The 23,126-nt window shown below is 50.1% G+C and overlaps 1 protein-coding gene across 1 annotated transcript; it reads right to left on the bottom strand.

Annotated features, from left to right (window-relative positions):
* Nucleotides 1-58: 58 nt before the first annotated feature.
* On the bottom strand, nucleotides 59-11,283 carry TMEM184C (transmembrane protein 184C). Its single transcript, XM_074867500.1, has 10 exons — nucleotides 10,978-11,283; nucleotides 9,389-9,519; nucleotides 9,255-9,291; nucleotides 7,149-7,354; nucleotides 6,272-6,346; nucleotides 5,297-5,390; nucleotides 3,784-3,896; nucleotides 3,003-3,102; nucleotides 2,337-2,508; nucleotides 59-1,887 (listed from the first exon to the last, which is right to left on the bottom strand). The coding sequence occupies exons 1-10, from the start codon at nucleotides 11,092-11,094 to the stop codon at nucleotides 1,595-1,597; spliced, it is 1,338 nt and encodes a 445-aa protein (XP_074723601.1). The 5' UTR covers nucleotides 11,095-11,283; the 3' UTR covers nucleotides 59-1,594.
* Nucleotides 11,284-23,126: the final 11,843 nt, after the last annotated feature.

Consider the following 23,126-nt stretch of genomic DNA (forward strand, 5'->3'; position numbering starts at 1 on the left):
ATGGGTCATTCACACTTAAATTACTATAGCTATAAATCAGATTGAAAGAAGGAAGGTGAACAGTTTAAATAAAGTCTTTAATTGCTTATTTACAACAAAGGCAATGACTTGGCAAATTGAAAATGATGATTTGCACTTTCCCACTAACTTCAGATACAGCAAGTACAGTCAACTATAAAATATGCAGCCTAGTGAGTAAGGCGCAGTATTTACATCACACTAGTACTGCAAAAAAAAAAAAAAAGCACTTAAGATGAATTTACTATGACAGCCAGAAATCAAACATTTATCCTGTAAATGCTAACAATGCTGAAAAAGAAACTTCAGATGTCACTTAAACGGTCAGTGCTCCAGGGTTTTTTTGTTTTTGTCAGATTGCAAACATGCAATAGTAGTAAAAATCCAGTAATGGGATAGAAACAATACCCCTCTGATTTTGTCAGTTTTTGCAAAGCAGTATTTTGGTACAAGTGTACTACTACTTGGTCTGAAATCTAATGCTAGTAACTCCAGTATTAGACTAGATACTTAGTTTTACCTTAGCAAAGATCTTTTCTGGGGTGGTTGGGGAGGGGGGGGACGGGACACCAAACTATTACATTTGCATCCAGGCTATACCAGAAGCATAATACAATAATCACACACACACACAAATTTATGAATACAAATTACTACAGAGACATTGTCAAGCTACCCTGCTTTAACAGCTTGAAAAAAAACCTTTAAGTGTTAAAGAATTTATTGCAGCCCAAAATAAAGAAATCAGTTTTGTTTTCTACTTCCTTTTTGACATCCTTTATTTCCCCCCTCCATGTATTTTAAGGTAATAACCATTATTCTTATTTTAGAAGGACAGGAAAAAAGTAGTCAAGTGTAAGGTATTCATCCAAAACCTATCATCCTGGCTGTCTCTTCTGAATGTAAAAAACTTACAAATTATGAGCTACAAGGACAACAGATAGATCAACCACATTTTCTGGGCATGGAATTATTATAGCAAGGCTTGTAGGGAATGCTTTCTTCATATAGATTCTTTACTGATGCTCTGTAATAATCATCTTAATGAAGGAGGTTTATTTAGCTAGGCTGGAAGGGGAAGAAGATTGCGTCTGTACAGAAGTTACCATTTTGTCCACACTCCATCCAACACAGGTATGGAAGTTATCATCATTAAGAGAACAACCAAAGCAAATACAAACCATTTTTGCTACTGCCCTCCTTAAATTACATTCCTGAAATTTTTTTTCCATTGCTAGTAGTACTTACACTTCAGCATTTTTTTCAAATGTTTCTTTTGTATTAATAAAAGTGTAATTTTGACATGATGTGTAAGTGTTTAGCAGTTTAAGGAGTTGATTCTTAGATATATGCAGAGATCTTTACAGTGTGCGTGTTTTCTATTCGTGGGGTACTCACAGATACTCACATCCATTATAGATTCAGAATTCAGATGTCAGTTACAGGCATATCCTCTTCCTGTCTGTGCAGCAGCTTTTCCACGCTCTTCAACTTTCATCACTAATAGTACATGTTAACAGAACGTGTGTGGCAAGTATGTGACAGACTCCTTGACACATTCAAAGAAAAGGTGAGTCTAACTTTTATTCAAAGCTTTCTCTGATGAATTGTGCTCTAGTTCAGGTGACTCCTCAGCATCTCGAATAGCAGAAGCGTTGTAAATACCATCAACTGCAGGGGCTGCCGTTGGTGTTGTCAGAGGTGTCACAGTGTGTCCAAACCCCTGATAATGACCCATGGGTGAAGATGGCATTGAAGAAGCATCAGAAATTGGGTCTTGAGTAGATGAAGACAGTAAACTCGTATGTTCGTTTTGTTCATGATCCTCAGCAAAAAACATTTTCCTTGGCTGGCCCAAAACTGTCCTTCCTAGAATTATGCCAAATGAAAATACTTTTTAATACTTCCAGCACTATACCAAGGTCTTTAAACACATCAACTCTAAAACAGGCATGAAATTAGAGTCTTTGACAGTTTTACATGGGCATTGTTAGGTTTAATAAATAAAAGGATGTCTTTCCATTTAAAAAAAATAACAACAAAAAAGAACCAAAAGGGACATCCCTCTCTTCCACCTAATGCACCTAAAACCTACCCTGACATCCATTTATTTAAAAGAAAAATTAAAAACTAGACTCTAGATCAGTCAGGAGCACTGGAAAGAGCAAAGTACCAGATAAACCATTAAATCCTCTAGGCATACAGCTGCCACTAATTGGGTATGGAACATTCTGAAGGTACTATAGAGATGGATAATAGTGTAAAATGAAGCTGGAAATGCCTGCGCTGTGAACAGATCATACAAATCTGTTACTTACCAACATTTCGAACCTGTTCTGATATATCTGCCCTTATATCAGAAATATCCCACATTGCAAGAAAAGAGTCGAAGCATGACCCTTCTTCAGCCTCCTGAACATAAGGTTTATAGGAAAAACTGTAGTGATGCGCAATAGCAGCCAGGAACATCTCCACACAAATGATAAAATCCTGCAATGAGAGAGAGATTGACTTAATCATTCATAACTGGAGAAAAATGGTTTCTTCTACAACTGAAAGACTGCAAGTGCCTTGGGATACTGGCACCAGCTACTTTTCCACCAGAGGTAGGATATTCTTGGTAGGCTTCAGAGAGCCATGGGTACTCCACACATACTGGAATCAGTCCTGGCCTGATGGACTGACTTGCTGGAAGTGGAGATTCCATAAGCAGCAGCTCTACAATGAATTCTTGCAAGAAGAAATGCAAGTATATCAAACAGAAGTATTTAACTGGGGCACATTCCTTCTGCCCAACACATGGATATGGAAGCGTTGAGCATAAAACTCACTGCGGGTGACCGGCTGAAACTTTCCCCAACTTACAACAAATTCAGTACTATTCTAACCTGTCTTAATTAGTGACTGTGATAATATTTGCTCGAGATCAGCTATGTCATCTTACACGTAGCCATTCCTCCTCAGTAGTAATTATCTGCTCCTACCTGTAGGCCTGTAGCCACAGCTTCCACACTTTGCCATTCCCAGGTGTGTTTCTCAGAAATAACACCAACTTTCACCAACAATGCAATGAGCACAGCTTGCCTGTAAAGATTATTTTCCATTATTATTATTGTAACAGCAGCACCAAAAAACCTGCAAGCAAATCTGGTAAACAAGGCCTGTTCATATGTATGTACACACAAAGAATCTTACAAAAAACCTTACTGTTTATATATTTAGATTTTAAGAGAAGGAAAGGAGACTTAAAAAGCGATGTCATTCATCTGTGGTCCTAAAGACCAACAGAGTATGGAACCGAAGAAGAGTTTGTTGTTCCAGTTACAGAACAAGTTGCTTCTCTTTCAAGGGCATCAGCACAGCCCACAGATTAACACCCAGATAGTCAAATGCACTCACTCATTAGCAGCTAAGTGTGAGCAATGCTTAAATTGTAATTTATAGTAACTTATTTTGAAAAAGTTAAATATCTTTTTAGTTTTATTTTAAAAAATTGTATTTTTTTTGTTTTGAAATAGCTGCAAGTGAAGATTCTAAAATAAATTATGTTCCTGAGAATCACCTTACAAAATAGCAAGTCTAAAAAATAATCTCAAGTGAACAAGACTGCTTTGTCCAACTTACTAGTACCCTTTTCCCCTCACAGCACTTCCCTAAGAATATGGGTAGATTTTTTGAGGCCTCTAACCTCAGTAACAAATCCAGCCTTTTTTGCTCTTTCATGATCCACCCCAAGAGCAAGTAATGAGTAAATAATTAACTTACCAGAACGAAACAAAAACTACCATCTTCACACAAAGGAACTTGCCAACAGGTTGGATAGGGTTCAGTTCTTCACGTAGTACTTTATAAAACAGCACCAGACAATACATAGCAAACTAACAAGGAAAAGAAAACGAAGAAAAGCTTTCAAATCCTTGTTTGTTTTGCGAAGGAGTTGTTTTGCAGCATCTCTTCAGTTAAAAAATATATCACAGTACGATACAAACTTAAAAAGCTATCTATTTTAGAAAAGAGGCTCTGGATTTATGGAATCTTTGCCTCAATGTTTTAAAGCAGACTTTTTTTTGGCCTGAAATTGTATTTCTGAAATGTGTGGTATTGGCAGACGGAGACTGAAGTCATATATCTACACACTAAAGCAAAGCATAGGAAGGTCCCATAAAATCTCAATGCCAAGCACATCTCTTGGGAAAATGGCATAAAAAAAGCACGTTCTTTCAGGCTTCTGTTAAGAACACCTCAGATGTTGCCTCTATGCATCTTCACTGCAAATCTTAACAACTTTCCTAATAATGACAACTGCAAGCCACCAAACTAATGTTCAGCCAAACCTAAGGAACTGATCTCGCCTTTGCACGCACATTCTCCAAGCCTCTTCCCATTAAGTTTCTTTAAGCAATGATGTCAACCAGGACATGCAGAAGTATATGCTGCTGCTGGGACTGTTATCACAGCAGAAAGCAGGTACAGCTCCTTCCATAACAGTCACCCATCAGACACAGGGGTGGCAGCAGGAGGAGGACGCACTTCCCAGACGAGATGTTGTGCTGTCCTGACTCCTGCTGCCATCGCCAAGAGGAGCAGCTTGGAGGCTAGAAGGCTACGCAGCAAGGAGCCAGAGCTGCTGCTCTGGGCAATAGCTCATGTGTAATGTGCCCTGGGTGAAGCAGAAAATGATTCCTCTGCATTCCCAGAAAGCCACTAAATCCAACCCCTGACCTCCAAAATAAAACTTTCAAGTCCAGGGGTTGACATCTTACCCCTACCCTGACATCATCTGCCAGCTGAACCAAGACCAAGCATTAGGCAGGCCAGAATTTCAGCGCTCCATGCGCCATTGCCGTTTCTCCTATCAATATTGTTACCATCAGCTTTGTAACACGGTATTTTTAACACAGCCACTGCTGATTCTTTGCATGCTGGGAGGAAGCTACGGGGGCGAGTGAAGTCATCCCTTCTGCAGAGGGGCGAGTCTACAGCTCTAACGTGCCTGGGCCATACCACTTCACCTATCAAACAGTCTGCGGTAGAGAGGTGGGACACTTTATTGCTTTATGGAGATTCATAGTAAAGAGAAGTTTTAGATTATCTGTTTTCCTAGTATTTCGCATATATAGTATTTAACAGATAGCAACTTTGATTTACAGTGGGAAATACTCTTCCCGTAAGAATTACCAGACATTAACACAGTTACTGTCAATAGTTCACACAGAACAGTCACATGATACTAATATGATGACTTAAAAGAGCAGAAAGATGTACTCTTGATACTCACTAGCTGTGACATGTTGTTTAGTATAACCAAGTAAGTCCAAGCATTGTTGAAGCTGAAGTTTCCTTCATCATACACTCCCACTAGTTCACAAATTCTGAAAGAATTTTTAGAGTTAATCACTACATAGTAAAAGATCGCTTTCTTGAAGTGCTAAGTCTTCGTTACATCGATTAACTGTTAGAATCCTAAAACTCTTCTGATACTCAAATATGGGCATTGTGGGTTCTGCACAAGAATCAGTTTCCAACAGCACATTCGTATTGTGTTTTCCACAGAAGAAAGAGGGTTTGAATGCAGGCTTAACATAGTCCATTGTTGAAAGAATTCAACAATTAAACATCCTTTTTTAAGCCGTTTTGCTTTTAACTGTTAGAACACATACAGCCAATATAAATATTTCTATGGATATTCTTTGCGAGTAGCAATTTATTCCACAGTCCCACAGAATTAACAGTAATGACCATCAATACAAAGTTAATGAAATGAATCTTTCAGCATCAACATCCATAACTGCCTGCTATTCCTTTACAATGACAGGTTATATGATATGTATGAAGGCACACAGTCAGGCTCATCACATGCAAAGCTTAATGAAATTTAAAAAGTTACATGAAACCTGACTTTAAAAATACCCAATTGTTGAAGCCAGTGAGAAAAGGGAGAAGGAGGAAAAAAACCTCTAAAGATTAAGAGATCATAAAAATGTCTTCCCACATAAACAGTACTTCACGTTCTCTCCCACCGCTTTCAGCAGCAGGCATTAGGTATTTATTATTTCAATTCTGCAAATAGTAATTTGCTATAGAGAAGTTGTAAAGAAATCAATCAAAGATTGATTGAAATTGCCAGGACCCATTTAGTAAAAGTCTGCTTTTAAACTGTCTTGATTCAAGACAAAGGGCATGAAAATTCTTTCCAGTGTAACTCAAAATTACATCCTGAAGATCAATATTAATCATTTAGGAGCATACTTACAAAGCAATAATGGTAGTAAATGGTCTGACAACAGTGTACTGCAAAACCCCCAGTTTACATCTAAATAATAAAACTCTGCAAGAGAAACACAAAATTCATTGTACAAGAATTTAAAGACAATTCACTTAGGGAAGTTTCCTGTTCTCAGTAGCTTCACTAAGCTAAATTTTTATTTCATGGTAATTTCAACTTCTGTTTCCAGGACTTCAGGTGCTACAGTATACAGTGTGTATATATGCAATGCACAAAAGACCTAGACTTTTTTAGATATGTAACAGGAAATACTCAATGATTCACTACTTCTAGCCATGGAAAGCTTCTGGCTGGACTAAACAAAGAGAATGCAATTTTCCCTGTGTTTGAAGATGTGTAAGAATGACTTACATTCATAGTTTGTCTTTAACATTTTAAACAGCTTTATCAAAATCTCTTAAGAGAGAGATGCTTATCAGATTAAGCATGCAGAAACAAACAGTTCAGGGGCTTATTGCCTTTCGTCCTTCACCTGTGGAAGTAAAAGCAATAGGCTATCTGGTCTACCAGCAATTCTACATGAGGTTTTTTGGCAAATATTACACAATAGCAAAGGAAGCAAATTCAAGGAGACATTTTCCAATGTTTTTCAAAGCCAAGGAAGTTTCCTTCAGCACCACCTGCGTCAACGCATGTTTGTAACTAAGCACCATTTATAGGACATTTTACAGCTAGAAAACATGTTCACAGCTGCTTTCAGTAGGAGTTCATTGTTGATAAACAAAATGTGTGCAAACCATAAACTGACTCTGACAAGCAACAACAGTTATACTACTAAATATGAAAAAAAAACCCATTTATATCTGATTACACAGCTTAAAATTTTAAGATATCATATACTCACTCTCCCATAGCCCACGACGGACAACAACATAGAGGTGGCAGATGTCTCTGCTGATCTTTTGCTTCTATTATTAATACGAGGTTTGGATACCGGTTGGTTAGATAATTTGAAAGAAAAACCATAAAATTATAGATGACATAAGCTTCATAGCATTCTCGACATGTATCCACATATATTGCAATGTTGGGGTATTTCAAAGCTATCCACTGTAAGGAGAGAGGTACACAAGAGGTTACATGCAAGAAAGACAACAGTGATTCCAATGACAACACTGGCTGGCTAGTCCAGTGAGCAGTACTTCATTAGAGAGCAGGCACTAATTAAACAGGGCTTGAAGCATTTGGCTAACAGGAGTGCGATGCTACAGCTAGAAAATAACGTTCTGTAAAAATACAAGTAGAACTTCAGATTGCATCTCTGCTGCTTCAAACAGAAGCGTGCTTAAAGCACTGCGCAAGAGATGCTCCGTGTCTCTGAGCACACAATTCAGCCTTCCATTTAAACATAACTGAGGAGATGGTTCCCTACACATTGCCTACTCCTCTTAGGAAGAGACAGGATAGAACGGTTTCCTGGAATTCACTCAAGATGGGTTTGAGAACTAAGTTTTTAGTCCCTCAGTATAAAGTCGATTTATTTTGGTATCTACTGTGTAAATGTTTGTTCTGGCATGTTTGTAAAATACAGAAGCAAGCAGCAGATTAGCCTTAAAGTGGTAGTCATCCCTCTAAACCAAAATTTCAGACAGAAAAGTGTGTTTTTTGCAAAACTGGGATTATGGATCAGCTCTCCGAGCTTTCAATTTTTATTTCTGAGTATCACACTGCTGTTGCACTGTCCAGTGCAACCTGTCTTACAGGATTTTTTTTAGGTTTGGGGTTTTCTTGGGAGAGAGGGAGTTTCAACTTTAGAGGCGGGTCTTTTGAGTTTACTTTGTTTTCCTAGGTTGTAGTAGAACAAATGTTGTGGTTTCTCTGACATTCTTATTAGAACTACAGGAAGATGCTTCACATCCTCATCACAGTTAACAAACACTAGAGAGATAGATGCTGCAACAGCTATGTGGAAGATGTACTACTGCAGCTAGTAAACTGAATCTGAGAAGAGGACTTTATTTTCAGCACAGATTAAGCACTCTAGGAGGATACCATATATGCAGCAAAGGCCATAAGATCCAGGAGTCTGGGGAAAGATTTCAGCATGTCAGAAATGTCCCTGAATGCCTGGCTAGAGCTCGCTTAATTAGTGGGCAATTTTCTTCCAAAGCAAAATTCTGTACTTGAAATATCAACCTGAGGCAGTTGATATTCCCCACAGGAAACAGATAATGTTGTTTTCTTCCCCACTCTCCTTCATTCTTAGATACTCTAAAATCCTAGTCTTCAAAAAACAAAAAAACCACCAACCGAAACCAAACATACATAAGGGTGACACTTCATAAATACTCAAGAGATGGGAGAAAAATCAAAGGAAAAGTTCCTCAAAAGCTGTCTTTTATAGGGGAAACAGAAGTAATTGCAGTGTCAGGAGGTGATGACAAAATCTAAACACACATCCTGTACAGTCCACAGATTTAGAATGTTGCTTAGCTCTGGCTGAAATCATCTCCACAGGTGATGTATTTACATGAACCATATCTGGTATGACCAATAGATTCTATCACATAAAAGTATTCAGAAGTAATTTTTTGTAGGATCTCACCCTTTGCCCCCTGAAGCACAAAGAGAGAATTTTAGCACTAAGTCTAACTTGGGACAGAAAGGTAAGGCACTGAATTTTGAGACAGCACTTGGATCAGTCTGGTTTCCAGTTCAGCTGTTACTGAAGATGGAAGGACCTTGTTGTACCCCTTTCCACATCTGTCGTAAAGGATACTCGAGGACTGGGTTAAGAAGGGTTAGCAAAAGCGATCCCACAAGCTCCACGAGAAGAATGCAACATCTCTAGAACTATGCTTCTGACGTGCTCCATAAATAGGAATGCCCAGAAGTTTCTAGGACTACAACTCTCCATGCAGCACAGTTTCTGCTCACTGTGACAGTGTTTTCCCTCACTCCCACAGCAAACAGAATTTTATTGAGCTGTTAACAGGAAGAGAACACTTACACTGTCTAAACTGTAAATCGGCACCATCCATAGAATCCTGTTACAATAACAAAAGAACATTTAATATTACTAGAGGTATTTGTAGTCTGAGTTAAATTCAACATTTGTAGCACAGGTAAAATACGAAATGTTACCTTATTATTGGTTTCTGTAATTCAGGTTGCGTATAGTGGACTAAGTGTTGTAGTATTCCCCAGAGAGATATTGGTATAGTCATTAGCAGAAATATCCCAGCGATAAACCATGCCTTGGTATGAATTCCAACCTTCCAAAGAAAAAGAAGAACACAAGATCAAAGTTTCAGTACTCATACTTTAAAGTTGAACCAGTATAGCAAGAAAAAGAATTTATCTTTTTTTTTCCACTGTGAATTAAGTTTGAAGATGGCCATTAAGTACATATCCCAATATTAAGTTTAGTTTTTCTAACTCTCTTTTTCAAATACACAAAATCCCAAAGTCTCCCTTGCAATCTGTTGACATGGCTTAGAGTAAAACTCCAAAGAAAAATATGAGAAATCTTGCAGAACCGAACAAAACCATCATCAATAAACACAAGTGTTCTACAAACGCATAGTAATGCTCAGTATTTAATTCACTGAAAGCCACAAGGGATTCCTTGCTTTAGGTATGGAACTTGTCTCAGTTCAGTGCTGCATTATAAAGTTTCTGAAAGCTTGTGGATTTAAGGTATTTTTAGCTTTAAAATCAAGTTCCAACTAGTAATCAGCTAGTTTCATTTAGCCCTCTGAAATAGATATGCATGTATATATAACATCTGCTAAAAGACAGGGCTACAATTTTAAACCAAAGCTCTCTGAAAAACTACTATATTAATAGTCTTGAGTACCAAAACCTGAGAAACAGCGTAAGACTTCTCAAACAGGTTTTTTTGTTGAGAATTTCTTCTCTGATCCTCTACTGTACATCAACATCCCATGTCTTCCGTTGCCTTCCAGTTCAAAGACTGCTTCCGAGTAGTTTGTCTACCAGTATCAGATTTAGTGATTTTGACGTTTTGGATACCGCTTTGATATAAATATCCATTGGGCTGAACATACAAAGGCATCAGAACAAGGTTTGCAAAATCGGAAATTTAAAATACACTCAAACCCGATTTTACTGCCATTAAAGCTATACCATGGTATACCAGTGGTAAAAGCGTGTATGAAACGTGACAACATGTATTTTAAGGTTAAAATTTTACTTTTTGCTAGAAAAGTAATGCTGTCACGTGTAATTCATATGCTACTGTTATGACATACTACGGTACGACCAGCCTGAAAGAGAAGCTGCTCTACTACCTCAATTCTCCCTGGCAGTCAGAATTACCTGAAATACCCGGTCACGAATGCCGGTATTTCTACCAAGTGTGAAAAGCTGTGGGCAGGGCAGCGGCAGAGCTCCAGCCCTGCTTCTACAGAGCCTGACTGCAGTTTCTTCAGCACCGTATCAACCGTTTGAACACTGATTATTACTGAACCGGAAGGAGAACGAAATCCTGCCCGGTTCCACCTCTCTTCGTTCGTGCGTTACCGGCACCGCGACCGCACACAGCAGCGCAGCGGAACTTCTCCGGCTGCTCTTTGCCTCCTGGGCTCTCTACCCGGGGCCCAAGGGTGCTGCCGGCTGCCTCAGAGCACCGAAGCCCCCCCGCAGCGGCCGTGCGGGTGGGACCGGGCCGACAGACCCGACCCCCCCCCCACCGGTGCTCCGTCCCTCACCTCCAGCTTCTGCAGCTCCCAGACGCAGAGCGGCACGACCACCAGCAGCCCCACGATGTAGAGCAGCACCACCAGCGGCCGGATCCACCGCCGCCAGTTCCCGCAGGTGCACGGCATGGCCGCGGACACGCCGGACACACCGGCCACACCGGCACCGGCACCCCCTCCCCACACACACACACGCACACACACACACACACAAACCCCGAACCCCCCCCGGGGCCCGCGGCGCCTCAGCGCGCCGGCGCCGGGCCCGGCAGCAGCCTCGGGGCGCGCATCACCGGCGGAGCCGCCCGCACACCACCTCGGCCCGCCCTTACGGTGCCGCGGGGCGCCCGGCGCTGCCCTGGCCCGGCCCGGCCCGGCTCAGGCGCGGCACCGCCCCCGCGCCCCCGCCGCACTTCCGCCTGCAAGCGCTTCCGGCTGCCCCGCCCCAGCCGCCGCGACGATTGGCTTCCCCTCCTGCCTATCGCGGATGCCCCGCCCACCGCGCGCCACCGGGTCCGTAACGGGGTGGGCGTGGCCTCCCCGGCAGAGTGGGCTCTTCCGCCTGCCCCCCCCGGCACCGCCGGCAGTGGTCTGGCCCGCGCGGAGGGACCGTCAGTCGTGCGGCCGTTAACGCAGCGCAGGCCCACAGGACCGTCTCGGTTGGAAAAGCCCTTGAAGATCCTTCAGTCCAACCATTAACCTCACACTGACCATTCCCAACTCCACCAGATACCTCAGCGCTGGGTCGACCCGACTCTTCAACCCCTCCAGGGATGGGGACTCCCCCCCTGCCCTGGGCAGCCCATTCCAACGCCCAACAACCCCTTCTGCAAAGAAATATTCCCTAAGAGCCAGTCTAACCCTGCCCTGGTGCAGCTTGAGGCCATTCCCTCTTGTCCTGGCACTTGTTCCTTGGCTCAAGAGACTCATCCCCCCTCTCTGCACCCTCCTTTCAGGCAGTTGTAGAGGGCAGTGAGGTCTCCGCTCAGCCTCCTCTTCTCCAGACTAAACCCCCCCGTTTCCCTCAGCCGCTCCCCATCAGACCTGTGCTCCAGACCCTGCACCAGCTCCGTTGCCCTTCTCTGGACACACTTGAGTCATTCAATGGCCTTTTTGTAGTGAGGGGCCCAAAACTGAACCCAGAGATCGAGGTGCACACCATTTGTTGTGTGGCCGGTGTGCTTCCACCAGGCCTCCTTTTCTGAGTCCAGCCTTGCTGACAGCAGAGCGAGGGTACTGGCACCAGAGAACAGTTCTTCCTATACCACTTTGAGCTGAAATACTACATTTTTTAATGTATTGCCAAATCACTATTAAGGTGCCTATTCCATTCACCTTTGTTCTTTGTACTGAAACAAAGACATTGACTCAACAGTAAAGTTTTTTTCCTGTTCAGCAGGTATTCTTTATTAGCAGCGCTGGGGTCGCCCTGGGGATTCTCCACCATAAGGGCTCCCCTGAACTAGCAAGGAACATCAGTTTCCATACACACAAATCATACATATTAATTAGATTTCCTAGAAAGGGGTGTCTTATGATAATGAGTTCCCAGAATTCATTTACATAGTCCCAGCATGCGTAGTGGAAATAGGGTGAGGGGCTTCGGTGGTCGAGGGAAGAAGTAAGCAGTCTTCTTCATGGTGTTCGCTAGCTGACCTTCTTTCCAGAGCATATGCTGTGCAGTAAAGTCCAGGTGCCTCCTTCCTAAATCAGCAGAATCATCCTCCCTATAACAGGGTCTCCGTGTCTCTCTGTTTGAGCTCCCCCTTTTCTTAGTTTTCCCATTCTAGGGGTTGCCCGAGTGTCCACTGAAGGCCTTGAGTCTGCTCCCAGTGATTTACGTAGGGAGCCTGCCGAGCATTTCAATCTTACCTAAACAAAGGGACCTAAGGAAACAGTTGAGGAGTCAGGAGTCCTTAAAACAAATGAAGCAAAACACAAGCAAAGCTTTGAAACAAACAAAGCAAGGCACAAGCCTTCATAAATCATAGTTTAGTCCTAATAATCGTCAGAAATTCATCTGTTTGAGCCCTTTCGTTCCCTTTCAGTACGTAACCCATTCTTGGCAAGATGGCACGAGAAGTAGGTTGATTAGAAGCTAACAAGATCAGTCATACTGAATAATAAAAAGAAGTATGTAAATATAAATATGCTTCCCAAACATGTAAGGGGCACAAACCCAAACGTTTCCAACATTTCCAGAAAAGTAGACAACACAAATGCATGAGTACTAGAAAGAAATATCATAGGATCACAGAATCATTCAGGTTGGAAAAGACCCTTGGGATCAATGGCAGGACCCCAGCCTTCTCCTGAGCAGCCTCTCAGCGGGGCTCTGCAGTGCCCGGACACTGGGTGTACCGCAAGGAAAGGGGCCGGGAGTAGCACATGGTGCTGCGCACGGGGCACCCACGAGTGCTGGGGGGATACCGCTATTCCTGGCCCTCCTTATGTGGCCTTGATGAAGCAGTGGGCTGCTATGAGGACCCACTGCGGGCTGATTAGGGACCCTATGCATATGTGTCCCGTGCCTGCTGCATAGGGATCCTGGATGCTCATGATCCAGGGCCAGGCACCAGGAAAAAACCCAGTGTGGCACCACAGCCTCTCTGGGGAACTCACTGACCCCTGCTCTCCGCAGCCCTTTGCCACCAGGTCCTTCCCAACAAACGTACACCAGAGAACGTGACTACTACAGGCAGTACGCACGTTTGGGTGTTAGAGAGCCGATCCGGTTACAGCCGCGGCAGGCAAGCAGTGATGTGCGAGCCCAATAAACCGAGCAGACCCAAGCAGCGTCACCCTTCCTGTCACCCCCAGCAACCCCCTCTGGCAGGCTTCCTGACCTTGCTGTCTGTGCGTTCTATTGCTGTTCTGGGCCAGCACCGACAAGGGCGGTTGTGGCACCTGGTGCGCGTGGCCGAGGACAGGCAACTGCAAGCCCTAAACAGAGAAGGCTGCTCCTGCTCTCAGCCCCACGTGCCACTCTCCATGGCTTTGGTCAATCCTGGATCGGCCTCAGCTCGTCAGTCTTCCTTCTGCAGCTGTATGGCGGAGCCGTGCTCACATGCGGGCGTGCAGGGCAGTCACAGGAGAGAAGCAGGAGCCAGCCGCCTGCGTTGCCTTTGCCGAGCAGGGCTGGGTCCCTGGAGGCCGTGGCTTGAAGAGCGGCAGCCTCAAAGCTCACGAAAGGTGTGGGAGCTCCCTGCTGGCATCCTGGCTTGTGTGGATAGACATAAGGCACACAGCTGAGCGCCCAGCCTGGTCCCTAGGATGCCAGGGACTTTCTCTGTCTGAAAGTGGAACAGCTGCTCTCAGGGCCCTTGAGGTGTAGCACGGCTTCAGAGGCACCAGGGCTGGGCCCCAAACTGGACTCAAGGCTGCTTCGGTTTCTGAAAGTTGACCTGGAGGTGGTGCCCCAGATCTGCTCAGAGCAGGCAGAAGACGGCCTGAGAGAAGGCATCTTGTCTTCTGTGGATGCTCTGCTCTTCCAGCACCAGATTTGGCAGGTGGCTAAGGGGGAATGATGTGGGAGACGGCCACAGTTCACAGATAATTGAAGGAAGAGATGGGGTCATTTTAGGGCGAGGAATCTGGCAGGGACAGCGGTAGCCAGGAAACCGCATGAGGAATGCCATGGAAGTCCAAGGTGACCTCGCTAAGAGCACCTGAAACACCAAATCTGTTCACAGATGGAGCAAACCTGGGAGCAAGGAGGAACAACAACCAGGGGTGGGTCCCTTGTGTGAGAGGAGATAAGGGGGGATCAAGGAGCTACTCACACATAAGCTGGTTCGTTTGCCTGTTTGACAGAGCCCTGCACCTCATCACCACAGTCCATCCTACCTTCTCTTTGAGAGTGATTCCTAATCCTTTTCTGCACGGCCCCACTCTGTACCCGGGGTGGGGGGGTGATTCCAGAGGCCTGGCTGCTAGCAAAGAAAGAGTGTTCTGAAGGTGAAAAGTTGAACGGAAACAAACCTTGGTAGGAACGACGGCCTCGCTTAGCTGACACCCAGTCCAGATTTCACAGGCTAGGGTAGTGGTAGCTCGTGTTCACGCTCAGAGCCCGCTTGCCCTTCACAGCCCGCTGCGTGTTTCCTTGACCTGGCTGAAAGGCGAGTGCAGCCTGTTCCCCCTTCTCCCCTCTCCTGTATGCGTATCCTCCGAGTAGCGGTACCTGACACTCCTGTCTGTCTGTCTGACAGGTCTGTTTGCACCCAGCCTCGCTTTTCCTTTCCTAAGCGTTAGCTCTGGCTTCCAAAGCCTCATTTTGATGCTCTAGGGCCTCATTTTGATGGTCCGAAGGCTCAACTGTAGTCTGCGGCATCTCCTGTGAAGGAGTTTGCGTGTGACCCCGTGGGAGGTGCGTTCTACGAGCGCACGCGTGGCTGGGTGCACGCTGTGAGCTTGCAGGTGGGCGCAGGGGTGGGTGCACGCAGGGTGCGTGCGTGCCGGGTGTGTGGGTGGGTGCGTTCCGCGTGCGTGCGTGCTGCAGCATGTGCATGCGCTGCCTGTGCACGGGTGTGTGTGGGGGGGGTGTGTGTGCGTGTGTGCGCACACTCGGGGGGTGTGTGTGTGTGAACACTGTGCGTTGCGCTCTGTGTTCCAGATGTGTGTCTTGGAGTACGGGTGTGCACACGCTGTGGGTGTGCATCGCACCTTCTCTTTGTAGCCCACGTGTGTCTCCAGGGAGCGTGTATGTGTGCACATGCCCCAAAGCTGTCTGCGTGTCACATCGATTTTTCCTGTCCTCTTTCTAGCCCCGATGTGCCAGTCTTGTCTGTGCCGTGGTGACTCTGAGCACCCTCCTCTCCGACCAGGCTCGGGTTCAGCCCTTCTGAGTGGCTCTTTCCCTTTGTGCCCGACCTGGCTGCCTGCAGCCTCATTTTGCAGGTGCCGGGCGTGGAATCCTTGCCTTGCACAGGAGACTGAATTGGACTGCGGCGTGGTGAGCTGTGAAAACTGGCAACTTTATTTCAAGAACTGAAATGCTCAACTGGAGCGTTTGTGTGCGTGGGCAGGACCGAGCAGGCCTTTGACACTGCGGCTGCCTTTGGATCAGCGGGCCGTGCCCCAGCAGGAGATGGTCGTGGTGCGCTGCAGCTTGAGCTGGGTCCTGCTCATGCTGCTGCGGGAGCCTTTCTCCCCCACAGGCCCTGCAGGAGCTCCTGCAGCCGAGTGAAGAATTCCACCAGCTTCTGGAGTGGAAATGGACAGGCCGTAGAGCTGCCCGCTTGTGTTGGTACTGGCCTCGGCCTCTGAAAGGGGGTTGAGGTGAAGACTGGCCGTGGCGTTGGAGGAGCCGTTGCTGCTGGGTGCAGCCCCATCTGTACCAGGATCCAGTCATAGAAGTGCTGAGTGGAGGTGTAGACGCCGGGCCGTTTTGCTCTTGCGCAGCCTTTCCCCCAGCTGGTCACCCCAACAAGCCAGAAGTGGTCAGCATTGTTATCTTTGCAGACAAGAGGACCGCCGCTGTCACCCTGCAGCAGAGGAGAGAGGGAGGGTTCAGGTGGTGTCGGGTGGCCGCTGGCAGCGCTAGGGCTGGCTCCTTCTCTCTGCCAGCACCTGCCAGGGCTGTATGTGCTGCACAGAGAGGCTCTGCTCAGTGCTGGGGCCTGCAGCACCTTGTCAGGGAGAGGGTAGTAAGCCTGTGGGGTAGGGCTCTCTCTCATCTCCACACAGCGATGCTGGCTGTGTGCAAGAGGGATGTTTTGGGATTGGGATCTGGACCTCGGGGCTGCCAGGAGCGCTGGATGGGCTTTCTGGGCAGAGTCCCGGGCCTCTGGGACAAGTGGGGCCCTGGGCAAGGAGCTGCAGCTGAGGAAGGGGAGGTGAGCCCCGCCAGCGGCGGGGACCCAGCGGTGGGAGGGCAACTTGCCAGGCAAAGCCCGTGCCGGGGTGTGTCTGGGCGGCTGTGCCGGGGCTGCCTGTGCCGCTGGGCGCTGCCTTGTCGCAGGCTCCTACCTGGCAGGTGTCGATGCCGCCCTGCGGATAGCCAGCGCACAGGTTGTGGGGGTGGACGGCCCCTGCGTACCACCGGCTGCTGTTGCAGAGGTTGACGTTGATGAGGTGGACCTTGGCCTCCTGCAGGACATCCGTTGATCCTCCAGCTGTGGGCACAGAAAGGAATTAACACCCAGCAACTCGTTGCCAGGTCTCCTGCCCTGTCTGGGTGAACCCCTTCCCTGGGGCTTGGCTTTGCATCGTGGCAGGCGCTGCACCGGCGTTGCCCTTCTGTCTGGCCTTGGGCCCTGGGCCAGGCCCATCTCTCTATGGGCACACGTCCCCATGCCGCACTCTGGCTCTCGCCCCTGCTGTCAGGAAGCCCAAGCCACCTCCCCGAGCTCGCACTCAGGACACGAGCACTTTTGGGAACTCACATCTCGCCGTCGTGGACCCCCAGCCACTGACGTAGCAGGTTGTCAGCTCTGACACTCGCAGGGAGGCGTCGGGCACACAGGCGAGCTGTACGTGGTAGCCGCACTGCACAGGCTGGTCCAACTCCAGCAGCGCAATGTCGTTTCTCTCCGAGATGCTACTGTAGTGTTCGTGAACCAGCAGCCGCTTGATATTGCGCACTTGGGCCTCCGGTCCCAGATGAGTCAACTGGGTGGCCCCGATCACCACGCGCCACATGCTGATGTGCCTGGAAGGCAGAGGGGGAGAGGGCTCAGAGGGAGAGGAGCCACGTGCTGCAGCAGCCCAGCAGTTCCCTGCCATCTGCTTCACGCGGGGGAGAGGAAAGCAGCGCTACGGAGGCTGCGACTGCCCTAGCGTGCCTTGAGCTCAAGACGTGTTGAGCTGGAGGCTGCTAGGAAGCCGTGGCAGGAGCCCAGCCCTCTCCTGAGCAGCCTCTCAGCGGGGCTCTGCAGTGCCCAGGCACTGGGCATACCGCAAGGAAAGGGGATGGGAGTAGCACGTGGTGCTGCGCACGGGGCACCCGCGAGTGCTGGGGGGATATCCCCGTTCCTGGCCCTCCTTACCTGGCCTTGATGAAGCAGTGGGCTGCTGTGAGGACCCACTGTGGGCTGATTAGGGACCCTCCGCATATGTGCCCCGTGCCTGCTGCATAGGGATCCTGGATGCTCACGATCCAGGGCCAGGCCCCTGGCTGGGCGTCTGTGCCTCCCACGACGCGCGACGTGCCGGAGCGAGCAGCCGTGGGCCGCAGCCCGCAGGTCCTGTAACCAGAAACTCATCACCGTCCTGCTCGATGGCTCGCTGCTGTGCTGGCTGAAGGTCAGCCGTCTGCCCTCCCCACGAGGCACTGCATGGACAGCGAGGCCAGAGAGCCCCGTGGGGCAGGCGGGCGGCCACCCCCGTTTCTGCTTTAGCCCCGCAGGCGAGTTGTGCCAGCAGCCCGGGCACTGCAAGGAGCCGGGGCTCCCGCATGGGGCTGGGGAAGCCGTGGTGTGGCCACGGGGGACAAGCGGGCACCCTCCAGGGAACCCCATCAGGTTGCCACTTACCCACAGCTGTCCCAGATGCCGTGTGCAGGCCAGCACAGGGCCAGCAGGATGAGGAGCGGGAGCAAACTCATCGCTACCAGTGGCATGTACCAGCTGCCAGAACCGAGGGCTTGTCACCACTAGTGCAGCAGCCGACAGAGTGCCCGCAGGGCTTGTGTTGCCCGCAGTACCCTTGGCAACAGGGCTGATGTCACAGGGTCGCTGGTTCCGGGGCCTGGGCATGGTGGTCTCTAGGGGCAGGGGGGGGGGCCACAGCATGGGGGTTTCCAAGCAGGAGGGGAGGCAGAAGCTGGGATCGGACACCCCCAACAGACCCCCGCTGAATGCTCTGCTTGCAGGACTGGGTGTGCAGGCCCCGTGGCAGGCATCAGCGTCGGCCCCCAGCACTGCCTGCCAACGGCGAGCAGGAAAAAACCCAGTGTGGCACCACAGCCTCTCTGGGGAACTCACTGACCCCTGCTCTCCGCAGCCCTTTGCCACCAGGTCCTTCCCAACAAACGTACACCAGAGAACGTGACTACTACAGGCAGTACGCACGTTTGGGTGTTAGAGAGCCGATCCGGTTACAGCCGCGGCAGGCAAGCAGTGATGTGCGAGCCCAATAAACCGAGCAGACCCAAGCAGCGTCACCCTTCCTGTCACCCCCAGCAACCCCCTCTGGCAGGCTTCCTGACCTTGCTGTCTGTGCGTTCTATTGCTGTTCTGGGCCAGCACCGACAAGGGCGGTTGTGGCACCTGGTGCGCGTGGCCGAGGACAGGCAACTGCAAGCCCTAAACAGAGAAGGCTGCTCCTGCTCTCAGCCCCACGTGCCACTCTCCATGGCTTTGGTCAATCCTGGATCGGCCTCAGCTCGTCAGTCTGCCTTCTGCAGCTGTATGGCGGAGCCGTGCTCACATGCGGGCGTGCAGGGCAGTCACGGGAGAGAAGCAGGAGCCAGCCGCCTGCGTTGCCTTTGCCGAGCAGGGCTGGGTCCCTGGAGGCCGTGGCTTGAAGAGCGGCAGCCTCAAAGCTCACGAAAGGTGTGGGAGCTCCCTGCTGGCATCCTGGCTTGTGTGGATAGACATAAGGCACACAGCTGAGCGCCCAGCCTGGTCCCTAGGATGCCAGGGACTTTCTCTGTCTGAAAGTGGAACAGCTGCTCTCAGGGCCCTTGAGGTGTAGCACGGCTTCAGAGGCACCAGGGCTGGGCCCCAAACTGGACTCAAGGCTGCTTCGGTTTCTGAAAGTTGACCTGGAGGTGGTGCCCCAGATCTGCTCAGAGCAGGCAGAAGACGGCCTGAGAGAAGGCATCTTGTCTTCTGTGGATGCTCTGCTCTTCCAGCACCAGATTTGGCAGGTGGCTAAGGGGGAATGATGTGGGAGACGGCCACAGTTCACAGATAATTGAAGGAAGAGATGGGGTCATTTTAGGGCGAGGAATCTGGCAGGGACAGCAGTAGCCAGGAAACCGCATGAGGAATGCCATGGAAGTCCAAGGTGACCTCGCTAAGAGCACCTGAAACACCAAATCTGTTCACAGATGGAGCAAACCTGGGAGCAAGGAGGAACAACAACCAGGGGTGGGTCCCTTGTGTGAGAGGAGATAAGGGGGGATCAAGGAGCTACTCACACATAAGCTGGTTCGTTTGCCTGTTTGACAGAGCCCTGCACCTCATCACCACAGTCCATCCTACCTTCTCTTTGAGAGTGATTCCTAATCCTTTTCTGCACGGCCCCACTCTGTACCCGGCGTGGGGGGGTGATTCCAGAGGCCTGGCTGCTAGCAAAGAAAGAGTGTTCTGAAGGTGAAAAGTTGAACGGAAACAAACCTTGGTAGGAACGACGGCCTCGCTTAGCTGACACCCAGTCCAGATTTCACAGGCTAGGGTAGTGGTAGCTCGTGTTCACGCTCAGAGCCCGCTTGCCCTTCACAGCCCGCTGCGTGTTTCCTTGACCTGGCTGAAAGGCGAGTGCAGCCTGTTCCCCCTTCTTCCCTCTCCTGTATGCGTATCCTCCGAGTAGCGGTACCTGACACTCCTGTCTGTCTGTCTGACAGGTCTGTTTGCACCCAGCCTCGCTTTTCCTTTCCTAAGCGTTAGCTCTGGCTTCCAAAGCCTCATTTTGATGCTCTAGGGCCTCATTTTGATGGTCCAAAGGCTCAACTGTAGTCTGCGGCATCTCCTGTGAAGGAGTTTGCGTGTGACCCCGTGGGAGGTGCGTTCTACGAGCGCACGCGTGGCTGGGTGCACGCTGTGAGCTTGCAGGTGGGCGCAGGGGTGGGTGCACGCAGGGTGCGTGCGTGCCGGGCGTGTGGGTGGGTGCGTTCCGCGTGCGTGCGTGCTGCAGCATGTGCATGCGCTGCCTGTGCACGGGTGTGTGTGGGGGGGGTGTGTGTGCGTGTGTGCGCACACTCGGGGGGTGTGTGTGTGTGAACACTGTGCGTTGCGCTCTGTGTTCCAGATGTGTGTCTTGGAGTACGGGTGTGCACACGCTGTGGGTGTGCATCGCACCTTCTCTTTGTAGCCCACGTGTGTCTCCAGGGAGCGTGTATGTGTGCACATGCCCCAAAGCTGTCTGCGTGTCACATCGATTTTTCCTGTCCTCTTTCTAGCCCCGATGTGCCAGTCTTGTCTGTGCCGTGGTGACTCTGAGCACCCTCCTCTCCGACCAGGCTCGGGTTCAGCCCTTCTGAGTGGCTCTTTCCCTTTGTGCCCGACCTGGCTGCCTGCAGCCTCATTTTGCAGGTGCCGGGCGTGGAATCCTTGCCTTGCACAGGAGACTGAATTGGACTGCGGCGTGGTGAGCTGTGAAAACTGGCAACTTTATTTCAAGAACTGAAATGCTCAACTGGAGCGTTTGTGTGCGTGGGCAGGACCGAGCAGGCCTTTGACACTGCGGCTGCCTTTGGATCAGCGGGCCGTGCCCCAGCAGGAGATGGTCGTGGTGCGCTGCAGCTTGAGCTGGGTCCTGCTCATGCTGCTGCGGGAGCCTTTCTCCCCCACAGGCCCTGCAGGAGCTCCTGCAGCCGAGTGAAGAATTCCACCAGCTTCTGGAGTGGAAATGGACAGGCCGTAGAGCTGCCCGCTTGTGTTGGTACTGGCCTCGGCCTCTGAAAGGGGGTTGAGGTGAAGACTGGCCGTGGCGTTGGAGGAGCCGTTGCTGCTGGGTGCAGCCCCATCTGTACCAGGATCCAGTCATAGAAGTGCTGAGTAGAGGTGTAGACGCCGGGCCGTTTTGCTCTTGCGCAGCCTTTCCCCCAGCTGGTCACCCCAACAAGCCAGAAGTGGTCAGCATTGTTATCTTTGCAGACAAGAGGACCGCCGCTGTCACCCTGCAGCAGAGGAGAGAGGGAGGGTTCAGGTGGTGTCGGGTGGCCGCTGGCAGCGCTAGGGCTGGCTCCTTCTCTCTGCCAGCACCTGCCAGGGCTGTATGTGCTGCACAGAGAGGCTCTGCTCAGTGCTGGGGCCTGCAGCACCTTGTCAGGGAGAGGGTAGTAAGCCTGTGGGGTAGGGCTGTCTCTCATCTCCGCACAGCGATGCTGGCTGTGTGCAAGAGGGATGTTTTGGGATTGGGATCTGGACCTCGGGGCTGCCAGGAGCGCTGGATGGGCTTTCTGGGCAGAGTCCCGGGCCTCTGGGACAAGTGGGGCCCTGGGCAAGGAGCTGCAGCTGAGGAAGGGGAGGTGAGCCCCGCCAGCGGCGGGGACCCAGCGGTGGGAGGGCAACTTGCCAGGCAAAGCCCGTGCCGGGGTGTGTCTGGGCGGCTGTGCCGGGGCTGCCTGTGCCGCTGGGCGCTGCCTTGTCGCAGGCTCCTACCTGGCAGGTGTCGATGCCGCCCTGCGGATAGCCAGCGCACAGGTTGTGGGGGTGGACGGCCCCTGCGTACCACCGGCTGCTGTTGCAGAGGTTGACGTTGATGAGGTGGACCTTGGCCTCCTGCAGGACATCCGTTGATCCTCCAGCTGTGGGCACAGAAAGGAATTAACACCCAGCAACTCGTTGCCAGGTCTCCTGCCCTGTCTGGGTGAACCCCTTCCCTGGGGCTTGGCTTTGCATCGTGGCAGGCGCTGCACCGGCGTTGCCCTTCTGTCTGGCCTTGGGCCCTGGGCCAGGCCCATCTCTCTATGGGCACACGTCCCCATGCCGCACTCTGGCTCTCGCCCCTGCTGTCAGGAAGCCCAAGCCACCTCCCCGAGCTCGCACTCAGGACACGAGCACTTTTGGGAACTCACATCTCGCCGTCGTGGACCCCCAGCCACTGACGTAGCAGGTTGTCAGCTCTGACACTCGCAGGGAGGCGTCGGGCACACAGGCGAGCTGTACGTGGTAGCCGCACTGCACAGGCTGGTCCAACTCCAGCAGCGCAATGTCGTTTCTCTCCGAGATGCTACTGTAGTGTTCGTGAACCAGCAGCCGCTTGATATTGCGCACTTGGGCCTCCGGTCCCAGATGAGTCAACTGGGTGGCCCCGATCACCACGCGCCACATGCTGATGTGCCTGGAAGGCAGAGGGGGAGAGGGCTCAGAGGGAGAGGAGCCACGTGCTGCAGCAGCCCAGCAGTTCCCTGCCATCTGCTTCACGCGGGGGAGAGGAAAGCAGCGCTACGGAGGCTGCGACTGCCCTAGCGTGCCTTGAGCTCAAGACGTGTTGAGCTGGAGGCTGCTAGGAAGCCGTGGCAGGAGCCCAGCCCTCTCCTGAGCAGCCTCTCA

This window comes from Strix uralensis, chromosome 4, assembly GCF_047716275.1.
Source record: "Strix uralensis isolate ZFMK-TIS-50842 chromosome 4, bStrUra1, whole genome shotgun sequence".
NCBI classification, from domain to species: Eukaryota; Metazoa; Chordata; class Aves; order Strigiformes; family Strigidae; genus Strix; species Strix uralensis.